Here is a 21,914-nt window from a genome sequence, read left to right as displayed (position 1 = left end):
GCTTATTCATTTTAGCATTCATCAGTGGATCTTGTCTACAACAGTGATTACTGTGGTGTTCTAGTAGTGGTTTTCGATTTCTCTCATTCCCTCTTCGTTTATTAATTGGAATTCTGTAAGGAAAATCTGTCCCTTTTCCTCCATTTGTTTAATTACTTATTTATGTCAGTGTGGACTTACAGATATTTATTATGTTCTTTGGGGTTATAATCCAGTGCTGCCATGATTTATTTATTTATTTAATTTTTGGCTGCGTTGGGTCTTCCTTGCTGCACACGGGCTTTCACTAGTTGCGGCGAGCAGGGGCTACTCTTTGTTGCGGTGCGCGGGCTTCTCATTGCGGTGGCTTGTCTTTGTTGCGGAGCAGGGGCTCTAGGCTCGCAGGCTTCAGTAGTTGTGGCACGCAAGCTCAGTAGTTGTGGCACATGGGCTTAGTTGCTCCACGGCATGTGGGATCTTCCCGGACCAGGGCTCGAACCCTTGTCCCCTGCATTGGCAGGCAGATTCTTAACCACTGCGCTACCCGGGAAGTCCTGTCATGATTTATTTTGTTGCATAAATTGTTCTCCATTTGGCCATTGGGATCTCTGTCAGGTTGGCCTTTCAAAGTGCCCCCTGTGTTTGAGCACTTCCTTTCTGGCACCACAAGATGCTCTGGGTTCATCTTGTAGTTTTCATTGCCACAGCCCTGGAATCAGCCCTGGTTCCATATATTGGAGACTGATAATTTAGAAACAGGTCTGGGCACTAAGTATGCTCAGTTGCTACTGGAGTGTCATTGTCTCTAGGTCCTCTCAGCAGACAGAGCTTGAAAATAAATATTATGTACATTAACCTATGCATGTACGCACGTCTATATTTGTTTATATTTATTTATATATTAAAAAACCCTGAGTTGATACTGATACTTCCTAAAAAATCATGAGTGCATACTAGTGCTTCCGATTCCAGTCGAATACCAGAGACTTCATTCTAGCCTTTCTCCTTTTCTTCTTTGTATCTTCTATCTTCTGACAGTAAGAAACCTTGCTTTTGTTACAATATATTTACTTATTTGTGTAATTCTAGTAGTTTCAGAATTTCTAACCTTATAAGAAACAATTTTACTAACTAGAGTATGGAATTTGTGTGCAGTTCTTTTTGTCTTTAACCTCACAATATGCAGTAAAAATATTGTTTTCCATTGTAAGTCAGGTTAGGTTATTTTTGCCCCTTCAGTGTGGTTGTGTTATTCATTTATACTGTAGTTAAGGTCATTTATTACCGTCTGTATTCTATTTTGGGTTTTCTATCACTTCCTGGTTGTTGTTTTTTTAATTTATGTATGTAAAATTTACTGTTTGTGGTGTATACTTTCATGGGTTTTGACAAATACATTGAGTTGTGTCTGCCACTGCAGTCATGGTACAGAAACAATTTCATTATTCTGACAATTCTTTTGTGCCTTTTACATTTGTCTTGTAAGCATTTTTCTATTGATAGGTGTCCTTTAGATATTATTATTATTATTATTATTATTATTATTAATTAATTTATTTATTTTATGGCTGTGTTGGGTCTTCGTTTCTGTGCGAGGGCTTTCTCCAGCTGCGGCGAGCGGGGGCCACTCTTCATCGCAGGCCTCTCACTGTCGCAGCCTCTCCCGTTGTGGAGCACGGGCTCCAGACGCGCAGGCTCAGTAGCTGTGGCTCATGGGCTTAGTTGCTCCACGGCATGTGGGATCCTCCCAGACCAGGGCTCGAACCCGTGTCCCCTGCATTGGCAGGCAGACTCTCAACCACTGCGCCACCAGGGAAGCCCCTAGATATTATTTTTAATGCTAGTATAATGCCTATAAATGGTTATACTAAAATTTACTTCACTGTTCCTTAATTTGAGGAAATTTTGATTTCCTTTTTTTAAATATTTATTTATTTATTTATTTACTTATTTATGGCTGTGTTGGGTCTTCGTTTCTGTGCGAGGGCCTTCTCTAGTTGTGGCAAGCGGGGGCCACTCTTCATCACGGTGCGCGGGCCTCTCACCATCGCGGCCTTTCCCGTTGCGGAGCACAGGCTCCAGACGCGCAGGCTCAGCAATTGTGGCCCACGGGCCCAGTTGCTCCGCGGCATGTGGGATCCTCCCAGACCAGGGCTCGAACCCGTGTCCCCTGCACCGGCAGGCGGACTCTCAACCACTGCGCCACCAGGGAAGCCCTGATTTCCTTTTTTGTTGTTGTTTTTCTTGTAAATAATGCTAAAATGGCCATTTTTACACAAATGAGTTCTTCTTTTGTATTAGTTCCTACATGAGATTTCTAGATGTGAGATTACTGGGTATAGCTTCATGCCCAATCTAGCATATTAACAGTAGTGCTTTTTGAGAAGTTTGGCAGAGTAAAATGTACGAGTTTCATGGGTCTCTACCTACTTTTGGTTTGTTTTTTAAAATTAAGTGAAAATTTTGTTTAAACTTGCATTTTCCTTATGCTTCCAACAGGTCATATTTGCTTATTTGTGAATTGCTGTTAGTAATTTTTTATTAATTTTTTATTAATTGTTAGTAATTGCTGCAGTAATTTTTCCTGATTTGTTTGTCTTACATCATTTTTTTAAATACTTTTTTTGTTTTTTACTGATTATAAAAGTAATATATATTTATCTTAGATAATTGGGATAAGAGTAAATAATCACCCATAGATAAGTGCTATGTATATTTTCTCCTCATGCAGTTTTATATCTATATATCTTTTTCTTTGAACAGAATTGAGATCATGTGTGTATGATTTTATTTCTCTTTAAATTTATAAAAATTATGAACTGTTTTATACTTTACTTACATGACTAAAAATCCAAAAATATACAGTGAAAATATAAACACACACACTTCCCAGAACAGCCACTATCATTAGTTTCTTATATATCTTAACAGAATTTCTTTATGCATATTTAAGCAAATAAAAATACGTAATCTTATTTTTCTCCCTTTTGCATGAAAGATAGCATTCTGCGTTTCTCTACCCACTGTTTCTCCATGTCCACTACTACTATTCCTGGTCCAACCCACCGTTTCTTTCTTTCTCTCCTGGATTACTGTGATAGCTCCGTACTAACCCCTTCACTCTTGCTGTGCTACATTCCATCCTTATATAGCAGACAGAGCAGTCCTTTAAAAATAACATTTGGGGCTTCCCTGGTGGCGCAGTGGTTAAGAATCCGCCTGCCAATGCAGGGGACATGGGTTCGAGCCCTAGTCCGGGAAGATCCCACGTGCCATGGAGCAGCTGGGCCCGTTCGCCACAACTACTGAGCCTGCACTCTGGAGCCTGTGAGCCACAACTACTGAGCCCACGCGCCACAACTACTGAAGCCTGTGAGCCTAGAGCCCGTGCTCTGCAACAAGAGAAGCCACTGCAATGAGAAGCCCGTGCACCGCAACGAAGAGTAGTCCCCGCTCACCGCAACTAGAGAAAGCCCGGGGAAAGCAGCGAAGACGCAGCGCAGCCAAAAATAAATAAATAAAATAAGTAAATTTAAAAAAAAAGAACATTTGAATCCAATCATATCACTGTCTTGCCTAAAACCCCCCAATGCTTCCCATTACTCTTTTAATAACTTACGTTCCTTACCTTGACCGACAAGACCCTACATATTCTGGCCCAAGTCTACATCTTTGACCTCATACCCCACTGTTAACCCTTTGTTCACTAAGCTCCAGTGACATTTGTTGTCTTTCTGTTTCTTGAATAGTCTAAGCTTGTTTCCATCTCAGAATCTTTTTCTTATTCTGTTTCCTTTTCCTGGAATACTCTTAACCTCAAAACTTTTCCATGACTAACTACTCATTTATCAGGTCTCAACTCAAATAATCATTTTCCATTCTTCACACTAACACAGTGCCCTATTTTATTTTTGTCACAACAGATATTACTTTTTGAAATTGTTCATTTTTCCTCTAGAATGTAAGCTCCGTGAAAGTAAGGATCTTGTTTGACGTGGTATTATGGTATCCCTAGCTCCTAGAACAGTGCCTGGCACATAATAGGCACTAAATAAATATTTGAATGAATAAATATTCTTCCAGCTTCTTGTTTTTGATCATCTGAATATAAAATTATCTTTACTTAATATTTATTGTTATGGGTGAATTACTTATTAAGATTATTAAAATCAGGGTCACTTTTTTTTAATATTAGGAAAAATATTACAAGACCATTTGAGGATCAGACATCATTGGTAAGTATAAGAATCTTTCTGATTTAAGAAGGCATATAAGTGATTATTCAAACTAATTCATTTAATTTAATAGTACTCCTCATTTATGATTTTGAATTTGAAATCATCCTATGTGAGGGAATTTTGATGCAGAATGCAGGGGAAATAAGACTTTTATACTTTCAAAAAGATGACTATAGAGCTTACATTTCACTGTGAATGTTATGTATTCACTGCAAGTATATTGATAGAATTTTTTAAAATTGAATTACATTTTAAGTGCAGAATTAATGGATTGTCAAAAGGAAGCTTGTTATGGATCTATTTTTATAGAGCAAGTTTGATTTACGAAAATTTTACTTTTCTTTTTCTGAGTATTTTTAGAACAAGAAACACTACCCAAATGATTACTAACAATTGTCAGTTGCTTTACTAGAGTTAATCAAATTCCCGTTTGAGTGTATTGGCAATCAAAACTAAATGAAAAAGTCTAGTGAATGAAATCAGAAGATAAAAGGTGGTATATAATAAATGGTGAATGATGAGTGGACTTTGAGTATGTGATGATATTAGTTTCTTACTAAAGAAAATCTTAAGGGAATACGTGGATTAAACTATTTAAGTTGACTTTAAAAAAATCAGAACATGATTATGTTCTCTTGACAGGAACGCCATTGCTTGTTCTTTTAGTGAGTTTAAAAGAAAAAATTTTTGAAAAGAATCTCAATAACTAATTAGAAAACTGAAATTGAGCATCTTATCCTAATTTGGCAACTAACTGCATTGAAAATTGTATTAAGAAAATATTGTCAAAATAAATAGTTTTTTAAATAAAATTGCTTGTATCATAGTCTTGGGTTTTTCACTGTCATTTGTTGAAGAGATCATGAAAGTAAAAATGGAGGGTCTAACCCAGAAATCTCTCTCTTCCACACGTGACTTATCCAGGGCTGATTTTGTTTTGTGACACCATGGTGCTTTCAGTTGAGTGACCACTTTGTAGAAGTGTTATGTTGTAGAATCTGTAGCATTCTGTACTTTTTTTTCAATCCAGTGTCGATATGACAGCTTTTCTTATACTTAAAATTGTGGCATTTCCTCTCTTTGATCTCCCACTTCCAGAGACAGGAGATATTTCATTGGCTGTAATAAATCTCAGACCACTAGAGCTCAAAATGGCTGTGGAAACAGTGATCATGTTGGAAATTTGGTTGAATTCCTCCTCCTGACTGCCCATCCCCCAATAGCACATTTCTTATGCTGTAATCTTGGAACCATGCTTTAGCACAAGAGTTAGCAAATATACCTCCTGTGGGCTAAATCCCTGTTTCTGTGAGGACCACAAGCTAAGAATGGTTTTTACATTTTTAAAGTTTTTTTTTTTTACACCATATAAAAAGTCTAAAATATATACTATCTAGTCTTTTGAAGATGATTTGTCTACTCTTTTTTTTTTTTTTTTTAAAGGATTTTCTTATTTATTTATTTATTTATTTATTTATTTATTTTTGGCTGTGTTGGGTCTTCGGTTCGTGCGAGGGCTTTCTCCAGTTGCGGCAAGCGGGGGCCACTCTTCATCGCGGTGCGGGGACCGCTCTTCATCGCGGTGCGCGGGCCTTTCTCTATTGCGGCCCCTCTCGTCGTGGGGCACAGGCTCCAGACGCGCAGGCTCAGCAATTGTGGCTCACGGGCCCAGCTGCTCCGTGGCATGTGGGATCTTCCCAGACCAGGGCTCGAACCCGTGTCCCCTGCATTAGCAGGCAGATTCTCAACCACTGCGCCACCAGGGAAGCCCGATTTGTCTACTCTTGCTGTAGAATTTTAACAAAAAGTGGACTTTATGGAGAAGGATGACAGATGAGTACTATATATATGTGAAAGGTAGTTTATGGAAAGCTTTGGGGTGTTAACATGAGAATGTAAAAAAAATTTTTTTAAGAAAGGATTTTCATTGATTTGGACATTTAAAAAACATTTTTAACACCTGCTTTGTGCCAGACACAGTGTAAGTTGCTTTCACATATGACGTGTCACGTGGCCCTTGCAGATTTTTTTCAGGAAGTGTTATTGTCTTTGATTTACACATGATAAAACTAATTCTCAGAAAGGCTGACCAGATCCCATAGCAAATGGCAAAGCCAGAATTCTTGGACTTTCTGACTCTGTATCCTCTACACAGGGAGTGGATAGGCAAGTAGGTAGTTGTTTGTTCCTATTTGCTTCTGCTTAAACACTGGAATGAATGATAACCAAACGAGGGGCCCATACCTCAGGGATCTTGCACTCAATAAAGAAAAGTTGAGGATTATGGTTGCTTCGAATGTTCTTTAACATTTTTGTCATTAATTTAGGAAGCTTTTCCAACTGTGCTAGAACTAGACTAGAACACATTCAATCTAATTTTTGTGCTAAGATTGGGAATCTCAATAAACTGAATCAAAGTATGTGGGATATAAAGTATAGGCACTAGTGTAGAAGGAGCTGTCCAGGATTGAAACGCCATAATTGTGTTTCCATCCCTCTCAAATCTGTAATAGAAGTCAATATTTTTGAGAGCCAGATGGAGGAGATATCTCTTACTGGTAGGAACATCATAGATCTGTCAGTCAGTCCTGGCTTGGTACATAAAATGGAACTAGTCACAGCTGGGATGGTGTGGAGATTCTAGGGCAAGATTCCTGTGTGGATGAAGTTTGCAGTGAAAAGTAATTATATGCATTGTAAACTCATGAGTACAGTTATAAACATCCAAAGGAACCATATTGATTAATTCATGTAAGTCCCCAGTATATTCATGTGTGTCCTTTGAGTGAAGGCTTTTGTTCAGCAAATGGAGTACTTGGTGTGCTATTGCAAAATAACTGCATAGCTGAAAATAAAAGCCCTTTTTAAATTTATTAACCTAATAGTTTTCATATACTTTTAGTCTTAAACTTACATCTTTTCCCCAAATCAGAAAATTTGAAGTAAAAAGCTACAAAGTCCTTTTTCTTTGTTTATTCCTAGCTAGTTCATTAAGTCTTCTTTAATTTCCACTGAAAACAACTGATGTACATTTTGTTTTTAGTTCAGAGGTACAATTCTTTTTCTTTTTTTTAAATTAAAGTATAGTTGATTTACAATGTGTTAGTTTCTGGTGTACAGCAAAGTGATTCAGTTTTATATATATTCATTTTCATATTCTTTTCTATTGTGATTTATGATAGGATATTGAATATAGTTCTGTGTGCTATATAATAGGACCTTGTTTATTTTTCCAGTAACATGTTAAGAAAAACCTGAACGAACTTCTTGGCCAACCCAATATATATAGTAGATTGTATCTGCTAATCCAGACTCCTAATTTTCCCTTCCCCACCCTCTTTCTCCTTTGGTAACAATAAATTTGTTTTCTGTGCCTGTGAGTCGGTTTCTGTTTTATAAATAAGTTCATTTGTTCCACATATAACACATATATAACACATATAACACATATATATCATATGATAAGTGATATATTTTGTCTTTTTCTGTCTGACTTCACTTAGTATGATAATCTGTAGGTCCATCCATGTTGCTGCAAATGGCATGATTTCATTCTTTTTTATGGCTGAGTAGTATTCCATAGTATAGGTATGTATCACATCTTTTTTATTCATTCATCTGTTGATGGACCTTTAAGTTGCTTCCATGTCTTGGCTATTGTAAACAGGGCTGCAGTGAACATTGGGGTGCATTTGAATTATAGTTTTGTCTGGGTATATGCCCAGGAGTGGGATTGCTGGTTCATATGGCAACCCTATTTTTATTTTTTAAGGAACCTCCGTACTGTTTTCCATAGTGGCTGCACTAACTTACATTCCCACCAACAGTGTAGGTAGGAGGGTTCCCTTTTCTCCACACCCTCTCCAGCATTTGTTACTTGTAGACTTTTTAGTGATGGCCATTCTGACTGGTGTGAGGTGGCATCTCAGTGTAGTTTTAATTTGCGTTTCTCTAATAGTTAGTGATGTTGAACATCCTTTCACGTGCCTCTTGGCCATCTGTACATCTTCTTTGGAGAAATGTCTATTTAGGTCTTCTGCCCATTGTTTGATCAGGTTGGTTTTTTTGTTATTGAATTGTATGAGCTGTTTGTATGTTTTGGAAATTAAGCCCTTGTCAGTCTCATTGTTTGCAGATATTTTCTTGCAGTCTGTAGGTTGTCTTTTTGTTTTATTTATGTTGATCAGTTCTAGTAGTGTTTGTGTGGAGTCTTTAGGGTTTTCTATATATAGTATCGTGTTATCTGCGTATAATGACAATTTTACCTCTTCCTTTCCAGTTTGGATACCTTTTATTTCAAAGAGGTACAATTCTTAAGGTTCTTACATTTATGCATTGATTGAAGGAGATTTCTTTGGTTTTACAGGAATTTTTTTCAAAGAAGTCAGATTGTTCTTTATTCATGTTTGGCTCCCATAATAAGAAGCGGCCAAATAATCTAGTAATAGGTAAATATCATTTACTTTTTAATACTTTTATTTTATAGAGTCAGTTCTGTGACTCAGATTAATTGATGGTATTGAGGATTCAGGAGTAGCCAGTAAGCACTAAACTAGTTTTTAATTTTCCTTGTGAGTGTGAATAAAATTTGTTTTTACCTACCAGTCTTCAGGTAAAGAAGGGGCATGTAAATATCACCCTACCTCAAGTTGTAGAAGTTTTTCAAATATAAAACATATATCCTAAATCAGTATTAGAGTTAGAAAAAAAGTAGCAGCATACTTATGCACACAAATTAACCCTTCCCTAATAAATACCTGTATAATGAATACATTTGAAAATAAACCCTTGCCCTGTACTGTGTATTGAGGCTTGGGCTGGCATGCTCACTGGCTTAGGTAAAGCCCTTTACCCTCCGTGGGCCTTTATTTACTCTTCTGTAAAGTAAGGGAGTTTGACTAAGTGATCTTTTAAGATCCTTCCTAGGTCCAAAGTTGCAACAATACATTCTAGGTAGAGTTGAAAATTTAAGAAAGAAGGAACATGTTTGGGAGGTTTAAGGAGAAAGAAAAGAGGCAGATATTAGGACATTTTGAACACGCAGATAAGTAGGTGAATATAAGGCAGCTGTTTGGGAAAAAAATAAATCGTTAAAAGAAAATGTATTTTCCTTCTAGGTCGTATGTATGACTACCATGTGCTGGATATGATTGAAGTAGGTATCGAGAAGTTTGTCTCCCTTAAAGATATTAAGGTAAGATACTGGTCATAAAAATAAGCTTTTTTTTTAAATTTTTTAACTTGTTTATTTATTTATGGCTGTGTTGGGTCTTCGTTTCCGCGCAAGGGCTTTCTCTAGTTGCGGCGAGCGGGGGCCACTCTTCATCGCGGTGCGCGGGCCTCTCACTGTCGTGGCCTCTCTTGTTGCGGAGCACAAGCTCCAGACACGCAGGCTCAGTAGTTGTGGCTCACGGGCCTAGTTGCTCTGCGGCACGTGGGATCTTCCCAGACCAGGGCTCAAACCCATGTCCCCTGCATTGGCAGGCGGATTCTCAACCACTGTGCCACCAGGGAAGCCCAAAAATAAGCATTTTATAACATTGCTCTTGGGCAGTAGTGACATCTTGTGGTGAAGAGTAAAGATACAGTTTTGTAACTTAAATAAGAAAGAACTTTGGTTTTATTCTAGTGTGCTCTAAACTAAAAAGCACAATTTCATTTTACCTTTAAAAAGAGGGAGATGGGCTTCCCTGGTGGTGCAGTGGTTGACAATCTGCCTGCCAGTGCAGGGGACACGGGTTCGAGCCCTGGTCTGGGAAGATCCCACATGCTGCGGAGCAACTAAGCCCGTGAGCCACAACTACTGAGCCTGCGCGTCTGGAGCCTGTGCTCCGCAACGGGAGAGGCCGCGACAGTGAGAGGCCCGCGCACCGCGATGAAGAGTGGCCCCCAGTCGCCACAGCTAGAGAAAGCCCTCGCACAGAAACGAAGACCCAACACAGCCAAAAATAAATAAATAAATAAATAAATAAATAAATAAATAAAATTTATTAAAAGAATAAAAAGAGGGAGATGTTTACAGCGTATAACACATATGTAGGCAGTTAGACTTCAGAGTCGTTACTAACTCTTGTCTAGGCCCATAGTTGAGGTGCTCTCCTCTCCCTCTGAATTATCACAGCACCCATTTTATGGAACCTCAGAAATACCACAATTTTCTTTCTTTCTTTTTTTTTTTTCGAATTTAATTAATTAATTTATTTATTTATTTTTGGCCGTGTTGGGTCTTCGTTGCTATGCACAGGCTTTCTCTAATTGCTGCAAGCAGGGGTTCTGCTCTTCATTGCGGTGCGCGGCTTCTCATTGCGGTGGCTTCTCTTGTTCTGGAGCACGAGCTCTAGGTGCGTGGGCTTCAGTAGTTGTGGCTCGCAGGCTCTAGAGCGCAAGCTGAGTAGTTGTGGTGCGTGGGCTTAGTTGCTCCGTGGCATGCGGGATCTTCCCGGACCAGGGCTCGAACCCGTGTCGCCTGCATTGGCAGGCAGATTCTTAACAACTGCACCACCAGGGAAGTCCCCACAATTTTCAAAGTGAGCCCTGTTTTAAACCTAGGAAGCTTTGGCTGATCCTACAGTATTTTGGCTGCTAGGAACCAAATTGCTAGCTCACTTTTCCCCTTGAGGACTTGCATCTTTGTGTCTCCTTTGTTTGAATGGGATTATGAAACAGAAAGGCAAGAAAACTGTCCTAATGCAGTTCCTGGATCCAAATTGGGCTTCTGCTCCCTCAGACCTCTGCTCCTGGCTTAATCTAGTCCATCAAATACATTATTTCACTTAAGACCTCTTAGCTACCCTCTAAGGCTGAAATTATTTTCCCTGTTATATAGATTTGGTGACTGAGGCCCAGAGGAATTCCACTGGTGACCTAGAGTCATACATACAGTAAATGGTATAACCAAGATTAGGACTGAAGGGCTTTGAAAGAAAGGATATTGAAGTTTGTAATGGAAAGTTACATAATTGTTCTCAGTTTATGGGTCTTTGAGGGTCTTGGTATAGTTGAAAGAATTATAGCAAATATATAATCACTCCTTTTCCCAGCCTCCCCTAAGAGGACATGCCTTCTAGGATTCCTGTGGGTTTGAAAAAAGGCTCTTACCAGAACCCTACTTGGTCAGCTATACCACCTTCCTCAGGTACAGGGCAGAACAGTGAGATTGGATTTGGAGGCAAAACACTTGGGTTTGAGGCCTTTCTTGGTCATTTAGATAGCATTTGTGACCTGACAGTTACTTCCCTGACCCACAATTGCAATCAAGTATTAAACAGGTATAACAACATCAAACGAGATAATATATGTGAAAATGCTTATCAATGAATTTAATATATTGAAAGGTATTTTGAAAACTGTATAAACTGTGTTGCTTTATTATGGATGCCATCATTTTATTCCAGTTTATTACAGGTTGTCTTTGGGGCTGTGTGTGAATCCCTGGAGATGAGCAGTACCACTGCTGTTGGCGTGGTTACCAGTTAGTGGGTGTGAGCGCTGGCTGATGCCTGCATGACAACCCCTTTGCTCTTTCCACTTCCCTGCCAAAGCAAAGAAATACCCCGTCACTGTGCAGCTTCTAAACTGAACCACAAAATCAGTATCATTTGGCAGGCGTATTCTTAACAAGAACCATTTAAATTGAGTACTAGATGTTGTGGCTGTGTCGTGCGCGTGAACCCCGTAGGGCTGGGGAGGCACCAGCTGCCGCGCGGGGAGGAGGCCGAGGCCACAGCTTGAGGGAGGCCCTGGCCCCTCTGCACCTGTGTATGGCAGAGCTGGTGTGAGACCAAGAGACAGTCCTTCCCAGCCGCCGGGATAATCAAGAGTTTTGGCCGGAACTTTGAGCACACACCGAAATAGTGAGGAGCCAGTTGAAAAGCACAGACTATGGTGCTGAAACGGATTAATAAGGAACTTAGTGATTTGGCCCGTGACCCTCCAGCACAATGTTCTGCAGGTCCAGTTGGGGATGATATGTTTCATTGGCAAGCCACAATTATGGGACCTAATGACAGCCCATATCAAGGCGGTGTATTCCTTTTGACAATTCATTTTCCTACAGACTACCCCTTCAAACCACCTAAGGTTGCATTTACAACAAGAATTTATCATCCAAATATTAACAGTAATGGCAGCATTTGTCTCGATATTCTAAGATCACAGTGGTCTCCTGCTTTAACTATTTCTAAAGTTCTTTTATCCATTTGTTCACTGCTATGTGATCCAAACACACATGACCCTCTAGTGCCAGAGATTGCATGGATCTATAAAACAGACAGAGATAAGTACAACAGACTATCTCGGAAACGGACTCAGAAGTATGCCATGTGATGCTACCTTAAAGTCAGAATAACCTGCATTATAGCTGGAATAAACTTTAAATTACTGTTCCTTTTTTGATTTTCTTATCCGGCTGCTTCCCTATCAGACCTCATCTTTTTTTAATTTTATTTTTTGTTTACCTCCCTCCATTCATTCACATGCTCATCTGGGAAGACTTAAGTCCTTCCAGCTTTGGACAATAACTGCTTTTAGAAACTGTAAAGTAGTTACAAGAGAACAGTTGCCCAAGATTCAGAATTTTTTAAAAAATGGAGCAGGTGTATTATGTGGCCAGTGTCTTCACTCTAACTTGGTTATGAGACTAAAACCATTCCTCACTGCTCTAACATGCTGAAGAATCATCTGAGGGGGAGGGAGATGGATGCTGAGTTATCACATCAAAGGAAGCAGCATTATTCTAGCAGCATCCATTCATGTGTAAGCCTTCCACTGTTAGAGATTTGAGGTTACATGATATACTTTATGCTCGTAACTGACGTGGCTGGAAAATTGGTATTGAATTTATAGCATCAGCAGGACAGAAAATGTGATGTATTTTATGCATGTCAATAAAGGAATGACTTGTTCTTGTTCCACAGAGAATGGAAATTGGAAGTCAGACACCCTTTGTATTACAAAATAGGGTCTCAAACATTTTGTAATTTTCATTTAAATTGTTAGGAGGCTTGGAGCTATTAGTTAATCTATCTTCCAGTACACTGTTTAATATAGCACTGAATAAATGATGCAAGTTGTCAATGGATGAGTGATCAACTAATAGCTCTGCTAGTAATTGATTTATTTTTCTTCAATAAAGTTGCATAAACCAATGAGTTAGCTGCCTGGATTAATCAGTATGGGAACCATCTTTTGTAAATGCATAGCTGTTTTTTGTACATACTGTTGGGATTTGCTTCATTGTTTGACATCAAATGATGATGTAAAGTTCTAGAGAGTGAATATTTTGCCATGTTCAGTTAAAAGTGTGCAGTCCGTTACAGGGTGACACATTGATTGACCTGATTTATGCAGAATTAGTAAGCTGTTCAGATAGTGTAGCTTTAGTATGCTGCACATGATACTGGCAGCCCGGGGCTTCATAGATGGACTTGGGACCCAGCAGTTTTGAAACGTGTATATGGAGTTTAAGAAATTTATTTTCCAGGTGCAACCCCCATCTAACTAAATTTTTTCTTCACCTTGTACACTTGACAGCTGAAAAAACCATAACATGGGAGTAATAATGGGTCAAAATTTACAAAACAAAGTACTGTTTTGGTGTGGGGAAAGAAAAATAAAAATAAAAGTAAATTACTAAATTTTCACTCATGGAGCATATCCATAACTATAAAATTCATTAATTGATGAGAATGTGCTTACACTGGCAATCCCTACATAGACTGTTAGCCAGTCCCCTTCGTTTTGACCCCGTTGTTTGGTTACAACCTCGTATTTTTAGTTTGTTTTGGAGTTGCATGTTTTGTTGCACTTTTCTTCCATATTTATTTCTTCTTTATTTCTACCTCCTCGTTTTTAAGACATCTTTACCAGGCATTTCTTTTCTTACTTGCCCACTTTTATTGCCAAACCTCATCCCTCTGTTAACTCTTAAGCAACAGGTGATTAGACGCTACCAGGAAATAGAGTGATTATTCTAGAAGCCTGTTTTCTAAGATGGCCAAAATTCTAGGGATGGTTATTCTGCATAAAATAAGCCTAAGAAATGAGATGATTTAAAATTAAAGGTTAGTTGGGCACAGATGGAACACAGAAGAGTCACTGGGTCTGGAAGGTCTATTCAGGCCCTGAATGAGACAGATTTTAGGCCCATCTCCTAAGTATAGACCGTTCAGGTTCGCGTTGGAAGCAGAGAATGTCAACAAGAGTGGTCATGGTGAACAGGGAAGCAACACGTGACCTCTGGTCCAAGGGCAGAGGATGTTTGTTTGTTTGTTGTCCTGTCTCCCCCCACCCCCTCCACGTGGATAATCCTTGATTCGTGTCAGAGCAGAGATATTAGAATCAGTGGGAAGCTGAGACCGATTCTTCTTTCTCCATAAATTAACCCTTCAGTTAAGGAATTTTTTTCTATTTGATTTTTTCTTTCACTTTGGTAAAACAAAAATTCACATTCTTTTTGGTATAGAAAATCCAGAACTAGGGAGTTCCCTGGCAGTCCAGTGTTAGGACTCCACACTTTCACTGTCGAGGGCCTGGGTTCATTCCCTGGTGTGGAAGCTAAGATCCCACAAGCTGTGTGGTGCAGCCAAAAAAAAGAAAGAAAAGAAAATCCAGAACTAGACAAAATATTTTTTAGAGTAGAGGTTCGATCCTGCTGAGTGAGGATTGCCCATATTTTCTGTAGCTTGTATAACATTATATTGCTTCCCATGTGAATGTTTAGTTGGTAGTTCAGTTTAGCTTTCATTTAAAAATACTGCTTATGTGACACAGTAGGAAAGGCACATTGTTACAAATAATTCAAAGAAATTAAATTTATTTTGACTCAGATGTTGGCTGTTAGAGGGCTGTGTTTGTTTTGCAGCAAGTTTAGCTTTTTATTTTATTCTTTGCATAGAAAGTGATAAAAAGTAGCTTACATCATTCTTTAATCACTTATTAATTTGGCACTAAGAGGGAGTGGAATGAAAAATTATTTTTTAGTATAAAAATCTGTAAATTAAAAAATCCCCACTCTGGTTTTAAGTCTAAAATCAGTGTTCATAGGGACATCCTTGGTGGTCCAGTGGTTAAGGCTCTACGCTTCCACTGCAAGGGGGCATGGGTTCGATTCCTGGTTGGGGAACTAAGATTCTGCATGCCGCACCGTGTGGCCAAAATAAATACATAAATAAAATCAGCATTCATAGACATAGTTTTAGTACAGTTAAGAAAATGTGAAAAAGAGTCACTGTATATCAGCGGTCCCCAACCTGTTTGGCATCTGGGACCAGTTTGATGGAAGACAAGTTTTCCGCAGATGGATGGGGGGATGGGAAATGGTTCAGGCAGTAATGCGAGTGATGGGGAACAGCAGATGAAGCTTCACTCGCTCGCCTGCCGCTCACCTCTTGCTGTGCGGCCTGGTTCCTAACAGGCCGTGGACCGATACCAGTCCAGGGGTTGGGGACCCCTGCTATATATAAATATTGACTGCTTTAAAATCAGCATATAAACAATTTAGACTTGATAATTATATAATTACTTCTTTTTATTTCCTAGAATAGTAAATGTCCGGAGGGAACAAAACCCATGTTAATATTCGCAGGTGATGATTTTGATGTAACAGAAGACTACAGAAGGCTAAAAAACCTTCTTATTGGTAAGTATTTTAATACTTATCTGCAGGATAGCTCAGGTAGGCATTCTAAGAGTTGCCATTGGTCGTGGCAGTTTGCAACTTCACTCTAGATATACAGCTTTTTCTCTTTGATCTCTTATTTTCCTTTTCATTATTTTGTTTATTCCCCACTAGAAGCAGGAGAGAGTTAAAAGGATGTTATACTCAATAGATTATTATTACTTTTTGATGGTATAGTAACTTTGGTACCAACCTATTTATATAGCATTTTATACTTTACTAAATGCTTGCACCCATCTCCTGGCATTATTGGCATTATTGGCATTATTGAATTAAATTTAGAAAATTGAAAAGTTAAATTTTCAGGATTATTATACATCATCCACTTCCAATTCAAAAACCTCTATTAGTTTTTCTTAGTCTGATATACAAGGCTTTTCACACTATAACCCCATATAACTTGTTTTCTTAATCTCCACCAAATTCATTCCTCCCTTTTCCATTTTAAAAAAAGCAAAAAAAACCTTGTAAGGTTGTTTTATAGGTGATCGGTTCTTAGTGAACTCTGCTCATTCCTAATGTTTTATCTAATGACTACATTACTTTTTATGTGTTCACAAGCCACCTCCTTAAAATCCAATACACAATATATAGTTATTGTCTGAGATTGATGTTAAATTTACCAATTTTAAACCACTTTTTCTCTCCTTTTTTGAAAAGCTGGCATTGTTATCCATGATTTCTTAATGGTTACTAATACTTAATATTGTGTGATCACATCTGCCAGCTCTGTTCTAACTCTGGAAGGTAATTTAGTTCGTCCCTAGAGATACGAACTCTTCTTATACTCAGTGGCATTTTCTGAAGTTTAAGTAATTTATTCTCTTTGAGCTTTTCTAGCACCATTCTTACAAGCTATGGCTTAACTTTTTTGGTTGCCCTTCTTTTGGATTTTTATATACTTTGCTCTAGATGACTTTTGAAAAGTTGGTGGGGTGTATATTATAAATAAATTATATGCATGCTCTTTACAAATCTGAGCCAACCAAAGAAGGTTTGTGGGCAGACACATTGCTTTCGTTTTTCCTTATTGGGATTATTTATGCTCTTATTGTTAGGAATACAGTTTTCGGGACTTCTCATTTCCCTTGTTCATAATGGCTATTTTTGAAAAACTAAGTATCACTGTTACCTGTTTAATCCTTACTAAAGCTCTTGAGTTTGGTAACATTTCATTTTACAGATGGGAAGTTGGAGGCTCAGAGAGGTTAAGAGCTATTAAGTAGGTGAAGCAGAATCAAAAACCAAAGCCTGTGCTTTTCTGCTTCTGCTGTTCATCCTGCCCATGGTGAAATTCCTTTGCAGAGTCTTTGCTATAGGTTCTTACCTCTGTTTTCCATGAATTAAAAAAAAAAAGAGGGGCTTCCCTGGTGGCGCAGTGGTTGGGAGTCTGCCTGCCGATGCAGGGGATACGGGTTCGAGCCCTGGTCTGGGAGGATCCCGCATGCCGCGGAGCGGCTGGGCCCATGAGCCACAATTGCTGAGCCTGCGCGTCTGGAGCCTGTGCTCCGCAGCAAGAGAGGCCACGATGGTGAGAGGCCCGCGCGCCGCGGTGAGGAGTGGCCCCCGCTTGCCACAACTAGAGAAAGCCCTCGCACAGAAACGAAGACCCAACACAGCCATAAATAAATAAATAAACAAATACTTAAAAAAAAAAAAAAAAAAGAAAAAGAAAAGGGACTTCCCTGGTGACGCAGTGGTTAAGAATCCGCCTGCCAATGCAGGGGACACGGTTTCGATCCCTGGTCCGGGAAGATCCCACATGCCGCGGAGCAACTAAGCCCGTGAGCCACAACTACTGAGCCTGCGCTCTAGAGCCTGTGAGCCACAACTACTGAGCCTGCGTGCCACAACTACTGAAGTCCACGCACCTAGAGCCCGTGCTCCACAAGAGAAGCCACCTCAATGAGAAGCCCGTGCACCGCAACGAAGAGTAGCCCCCACTCACCTCAACTAGAGAAAGCCTGCGTGCAGCAACAAAGACCCAACGTAGCCAAAAAAATAAATTAAAAAAAAATCATACATGGAAGACAGCAACCAACATTTCTTTGAATATTACATAGCCCGAAACATCAAGGGAGTTTTTTTAGCCAAGATTGCTAGTACTTGTACTGCGTTGGCTCAGATTTCCTGCTTTTTTCCCCTTGTTCTTCTGTATAATTATTATTAGTAAGGGAAGTACTTATAATTTGTTGTAACAGAGCTTTGTTGCTTCTGTTTAAATGGTTTTATCTTATTATTTTGTGCTTCCACTAGATGGCAGGAATAACCACATAATGCAGTGATGAGAGGGAGGGAGTGAAAACCAAAAAGGAATAAAGAAAGAAGAAAGACAGGTAGCAGGATGGAGTGACATTGTCTGGCACTAAGCAAAATTGAGTTTTTAATATAAATAAGAAGTAAGAAAGTTGCAGACTTCTTGGTTTGTGTTGTGTGTTCAAATGAAGTAATGTAGAGCAGTAGGTAAAGAGAATTTTATCAAGGGCTTTTTTCCTGTTTGGAAGTTGTGTTTTTGTTTCCTTTTTGTAATTGGCCAGAAAGAAAAGTTAACTTCAGTATTTTCATGCCAGATACCCATTTTGTTCATTCGAATTTTGCTTCTCTTTTGCTTTAAATATTATATAGATTTGTAGTTAATCTTAGCAGGTCCTGCTTTTCTTTACAGAAAGCCAGTGCCTATTTTTTGATTCAGTCCATCCTATTTTTTTTTTTTTTTTTTTAATTCTGGTTGTGCCGTGTGGCTTGCGGGATCTCAGTTCCCCAAAAAGGACCAGGGATTGAACCCGGGCCACAGTAATGAAAGCGCCAAATCCTAACCACTAGACCGCCATGGAACTCCCAGTCTATCCTACTTTTTATGGTTACTTTTTAGTATGACTACTCCTTGTATATAAAGATGATAATGAATCAAGTAATAGGTTAGTTTTATTAAATGTCCCTTTAAAGCCTACCTTTAACTTAACTACCTAACTGGGGTTTTTTTTTTTCTTCATTGCCTTTGTCTATATTAGTGGTCATATCGACATCTGTGGTCATTGTTTTAATTTTTTTAACCTCATTTCCTAATTCTTATTCCACTTTAATACATATAATAATGAAAATAACTGCCATAGAATAGGTCAGGTAATTTATTAAATTTAATCCTTTCTCCACTCTACAGAGATAATTATATTAGTCTGCTCAGGATGCCATACAAAAGATCATAGACTGGGTGGCTTATAAGCAACAGAAATTTATTTTCTCACAATTCTAGAAGTCCAGGTCTCTGGTGAGGACTCTCTTGCTGGCTTCTTGCTTTGTGCTTACAAGACTTTTCCTTGGGGAGGAAGGGAAGGAGGGAGATAGACAGAGGAAAGAAGGGTTTAAGTTTTCTGGTGTCTCTTCTTATATGGACTCTAATCCTATGGGAGCAGACCCTACCCTTATAGCATACCTCATTTAACCTTAAGTACTTCCTTAGAGGCCTCATTTCCAAATATAGTCACACTAGAGGTTAACCAAACATTCAGTTCATCATGGTAATATTATTCCCATGTTGTGGATGAAGAAATTGAGACCAGTTCACTTATGTCCAGAGTGAAGAGTTAGTAAGTGTCAGAATCAGGATCTTATCCATTCTCTGACTCCACATACCCCGGTCTTTCCCGTCAACACCCTGGTCATCCTCCTGCGCCCTTTCCCAGTGTGTTTACTCATGGACACAGTCACACTAAAGGTGTTATTTTTGCTTGGAATTGATCCATTGAAAAAATGTCCAAATTGGGGCTTTCCTTCTAATTATAACCAATTTATCTTCTACCCCCTTATTTCTATTTAACCAGGTTTTTCTCCTTATCCCTATTCTCATAATATCTCCCTTTTTACCTCAACCATCATTCCTGCCCAGTTTAGGGTCAGCCTTTTTGACAGTGCTCTGAGTTTCAACACATTTTAATCCATCACCCCCTTGATGTTTTAGACTCCTCTTGTACTGTAATTGCTCCAGTCCTGGAATCAGCTATTTCTATAAGGATCCTGGGTTTTTTTTTAAGTGAGAAATTATTTTAGAAATCACATTTTGTGTGCTAGGGAGTATTTCTGGGTTGGTCATTGTTTCTAGGCTTTTTCAGTGGACCGAACTATGAGATTTATTTGTTAAGGTAAAATATATCCTGAGTTCATACTGAAACTTCTAACTCAAATTTAGGACAGAAGGATATGTACACATACGTACCTTCTTTCTTCCATGACAAAAATCCAGGTTCTCAATGACTCCAACATAATGATGCGTTTACTTTGTACTGTACTACACATACAACAGTCTCAGAATAAAATACCATTATTACTACTGGTAATATGAATATTGAGTGCAACTGAAGGGTGTTTGGTTTTGTTTTTTTTGTGGGTTTTTTTTGCAGTTCTATATGTCTGTATATGCTATTAGGAATATGGTCAAATTACTGTGTTTTGAAGTCACTTGAAACAGTCCTTTTCTGTATGATTATGCCTTCAGCCCAATACACAGGTTCATTTCATTTTGTTTTCAATTTTTAGGGATAACTTTGTTAAGTTTTTTCATTTTAAATTTTTTTTTTTTTTTTTTAAATTTTTTTTTTTTATTTTTTTTAATTTTATTTAATTTTATTTATTTTTTTTTTATTTATGGCTGTGTTGGGTCCTCGCCTCTGCGCGAGGGCTTTCTCCAGTTGCGGCAAGTGGGGGCCACTCTTCATCGCGGTGCGCGGGCCTCTCACTATCGCGGCCTCTCCTATCGCGGAGCACAGGCTCCAGACGCGCAGGCTCAGCAACTGTGGCTCACGGGCCCAGCCGCTCCGCGGCATGTGGGATCCTCCCAGACCAGGGCTCGAACCCGCGTCCCCTGCATTGGCAGGCAGATTCTCAACCACTGAGCCACCAGGGAAGCCCAAATTATTTTTTAAACAATTTTTGGGGTATAATTTACATACAATCAAGTGCACATATTTATTTTTAAATTCTTTTTTTAATTCTTTTTTTTAAAATTTTTATTTATTTTTTGGCTGCATTGGGTTTTTGTTGCTGCGTGCGGGCTTTCTCTAGTTGCAGCGAGTGGGGTCTACTCTTCGATGCAGTGCACAGGCAGTACCTTTTCTTGTTGCGGAGCACGGGCTGTAGGCGCGTGGGCTTCAGTAGTTGTGGCACGCAGGCTCTAGAGCACAAGCTCAGTAGTTGTGGCACACAGGCTTAGTTGCTCCGCGGCATGTGGGATCTTCCTGCACCAGGGATCGAACCCTGCATTGGCAGATGGATTCTTAACCACTGTGCCACCAGGGAAGTCCAAATGCACATATTTAAAGTTTTAAAATTTAATGGATTTTGACATATTTATATACCTCTAAAAACACCACTGCAATCAAGATACAGAACCTTTCCATCACCCCCCAGAATTTCCCTGTGCCCTTTGGCAATCCATTATTATTCTCTATTCTAAGCAAACATTGATCTGCTTTCTGTCAATTTTACATTTTGCAGAATTTTAGATAAATGGAATCATACAGTATGTACTTTTCTTGGCCTGGCTTCTTTCACTCAGTTTGTTTTGAGATTCATTCATGTTGTTGTATGTATCAATCCTCCATTTCTTTTTATAACTGAGCAGTATTCCATTTATAGCTATTCTGCAGTTTGTTTATACCTTCATCTGTCGATGGACATTTAGATTGATTCCAGCTTTTAACTATTACCAGTAGGACTGCTATGAACATTTATATACAAATTTTTGTGAGGACCTATGTTTTCATTTCCTTTGGGTAAATACCTAGGAATAGAATGGTTGGATCATTTGAATAGTGTATGTTAAACATTTTTAAGAAACTGCCAAACTGTTCTCCAACATGGTTGCACCATTTTGCATTCCCACTAACTGTAGGTGCTCTATCTCCTTGTCAATACTTGGTAGGCCGTTCTTTTTAATTTTAGTTACTCTAATAGGTGTTGAGGTGTTGAATACTGACAGTAATATGTTTCCAAAGTCAAATCTACAAAATAAAGGAGTGGTAGCG

At 38.9% G+C, this 21,914-nt stretch overlaps 2 protein-coding genes across 4 annotated transcripts in view; both read left to right on the top strand.

Moving 5' to 3' along the window:
• The window catches only part of RPF2 (ribosome production factor 2 homolog), a 40,728-nt gene that overhangs the window by 5,641 nt on the left and 13,173 nt on the right, over positions 1-21,914 (top strand). For 2 of the 3 annotated variants that reach the window (XM_007190703.2, XM_057528139.1), the window contains 4 exons: positions 4,175-4,214; positions 8,584-8,665; positions 9,335-9,411; positions 15,756-15,855. In XM_007190703.2, the coding sequence (XP_007190765.2) occupies positions 4,175-4,214; positions 8,584-8,665; positions 9,335-9,411; positions 15,756-15,855 (299 nt within the window). Of the gene's footprint in view, positions 1-4,152; positions 4,215-8,583; positions 8,666-9,334; positions 9,412-15,755; positions 15,856-21,914 lie in introns of all 3 variants that reach the window. The other variant, XM_057528140.1, reaches the window with a different exon arrangement.
• On the top strand, positions 11,794-13,390 carry LOC103009572 (ubiquitin-conjugating enzyme E2 D3-like). The gene has a single exon (XM_057528143.1). The coding sequence runs from the start codon at positions 12,099-12,101 to the stop codon at positions 12,540-12,542; it is 444 nt and encodes a 147-aa protein (XP_057384126.1). The 5' UTR covers positions 11,794-12,098; the 3' UTR covers positions 12,543-13,390.

The sequence above is a fragment of the Balaenoptera acutorostrata genome, chromosome 14 (assembly GCF_949987535.1).
Source record: "Balaenoptera acutorostrata chromosome 14, mBalAcu1.1, whole genome shotgun sequence".
Lineage (NCBI taxonomy): Eukaryota > Metazoa > Chordata > Mammalia > Artiodactyla > Balaenopteridae > Balaenoptera > Balaenoptera acutorostrata.
Note: the sequence above shows the minus strand (reverse complement) of the source record. Positions and strands in the feature narration are given on the sequence as shown.

Bases quoted from the DNA above. Each gene is read 5' to 3' on its own strand.
- LOC103009572 (XM_057528143.1), top strand. From the start codon at position 12,099: ATGGTGCTGAAACGGATTAATAAGGAACTTAGTGATTTGGCCCGTGAC.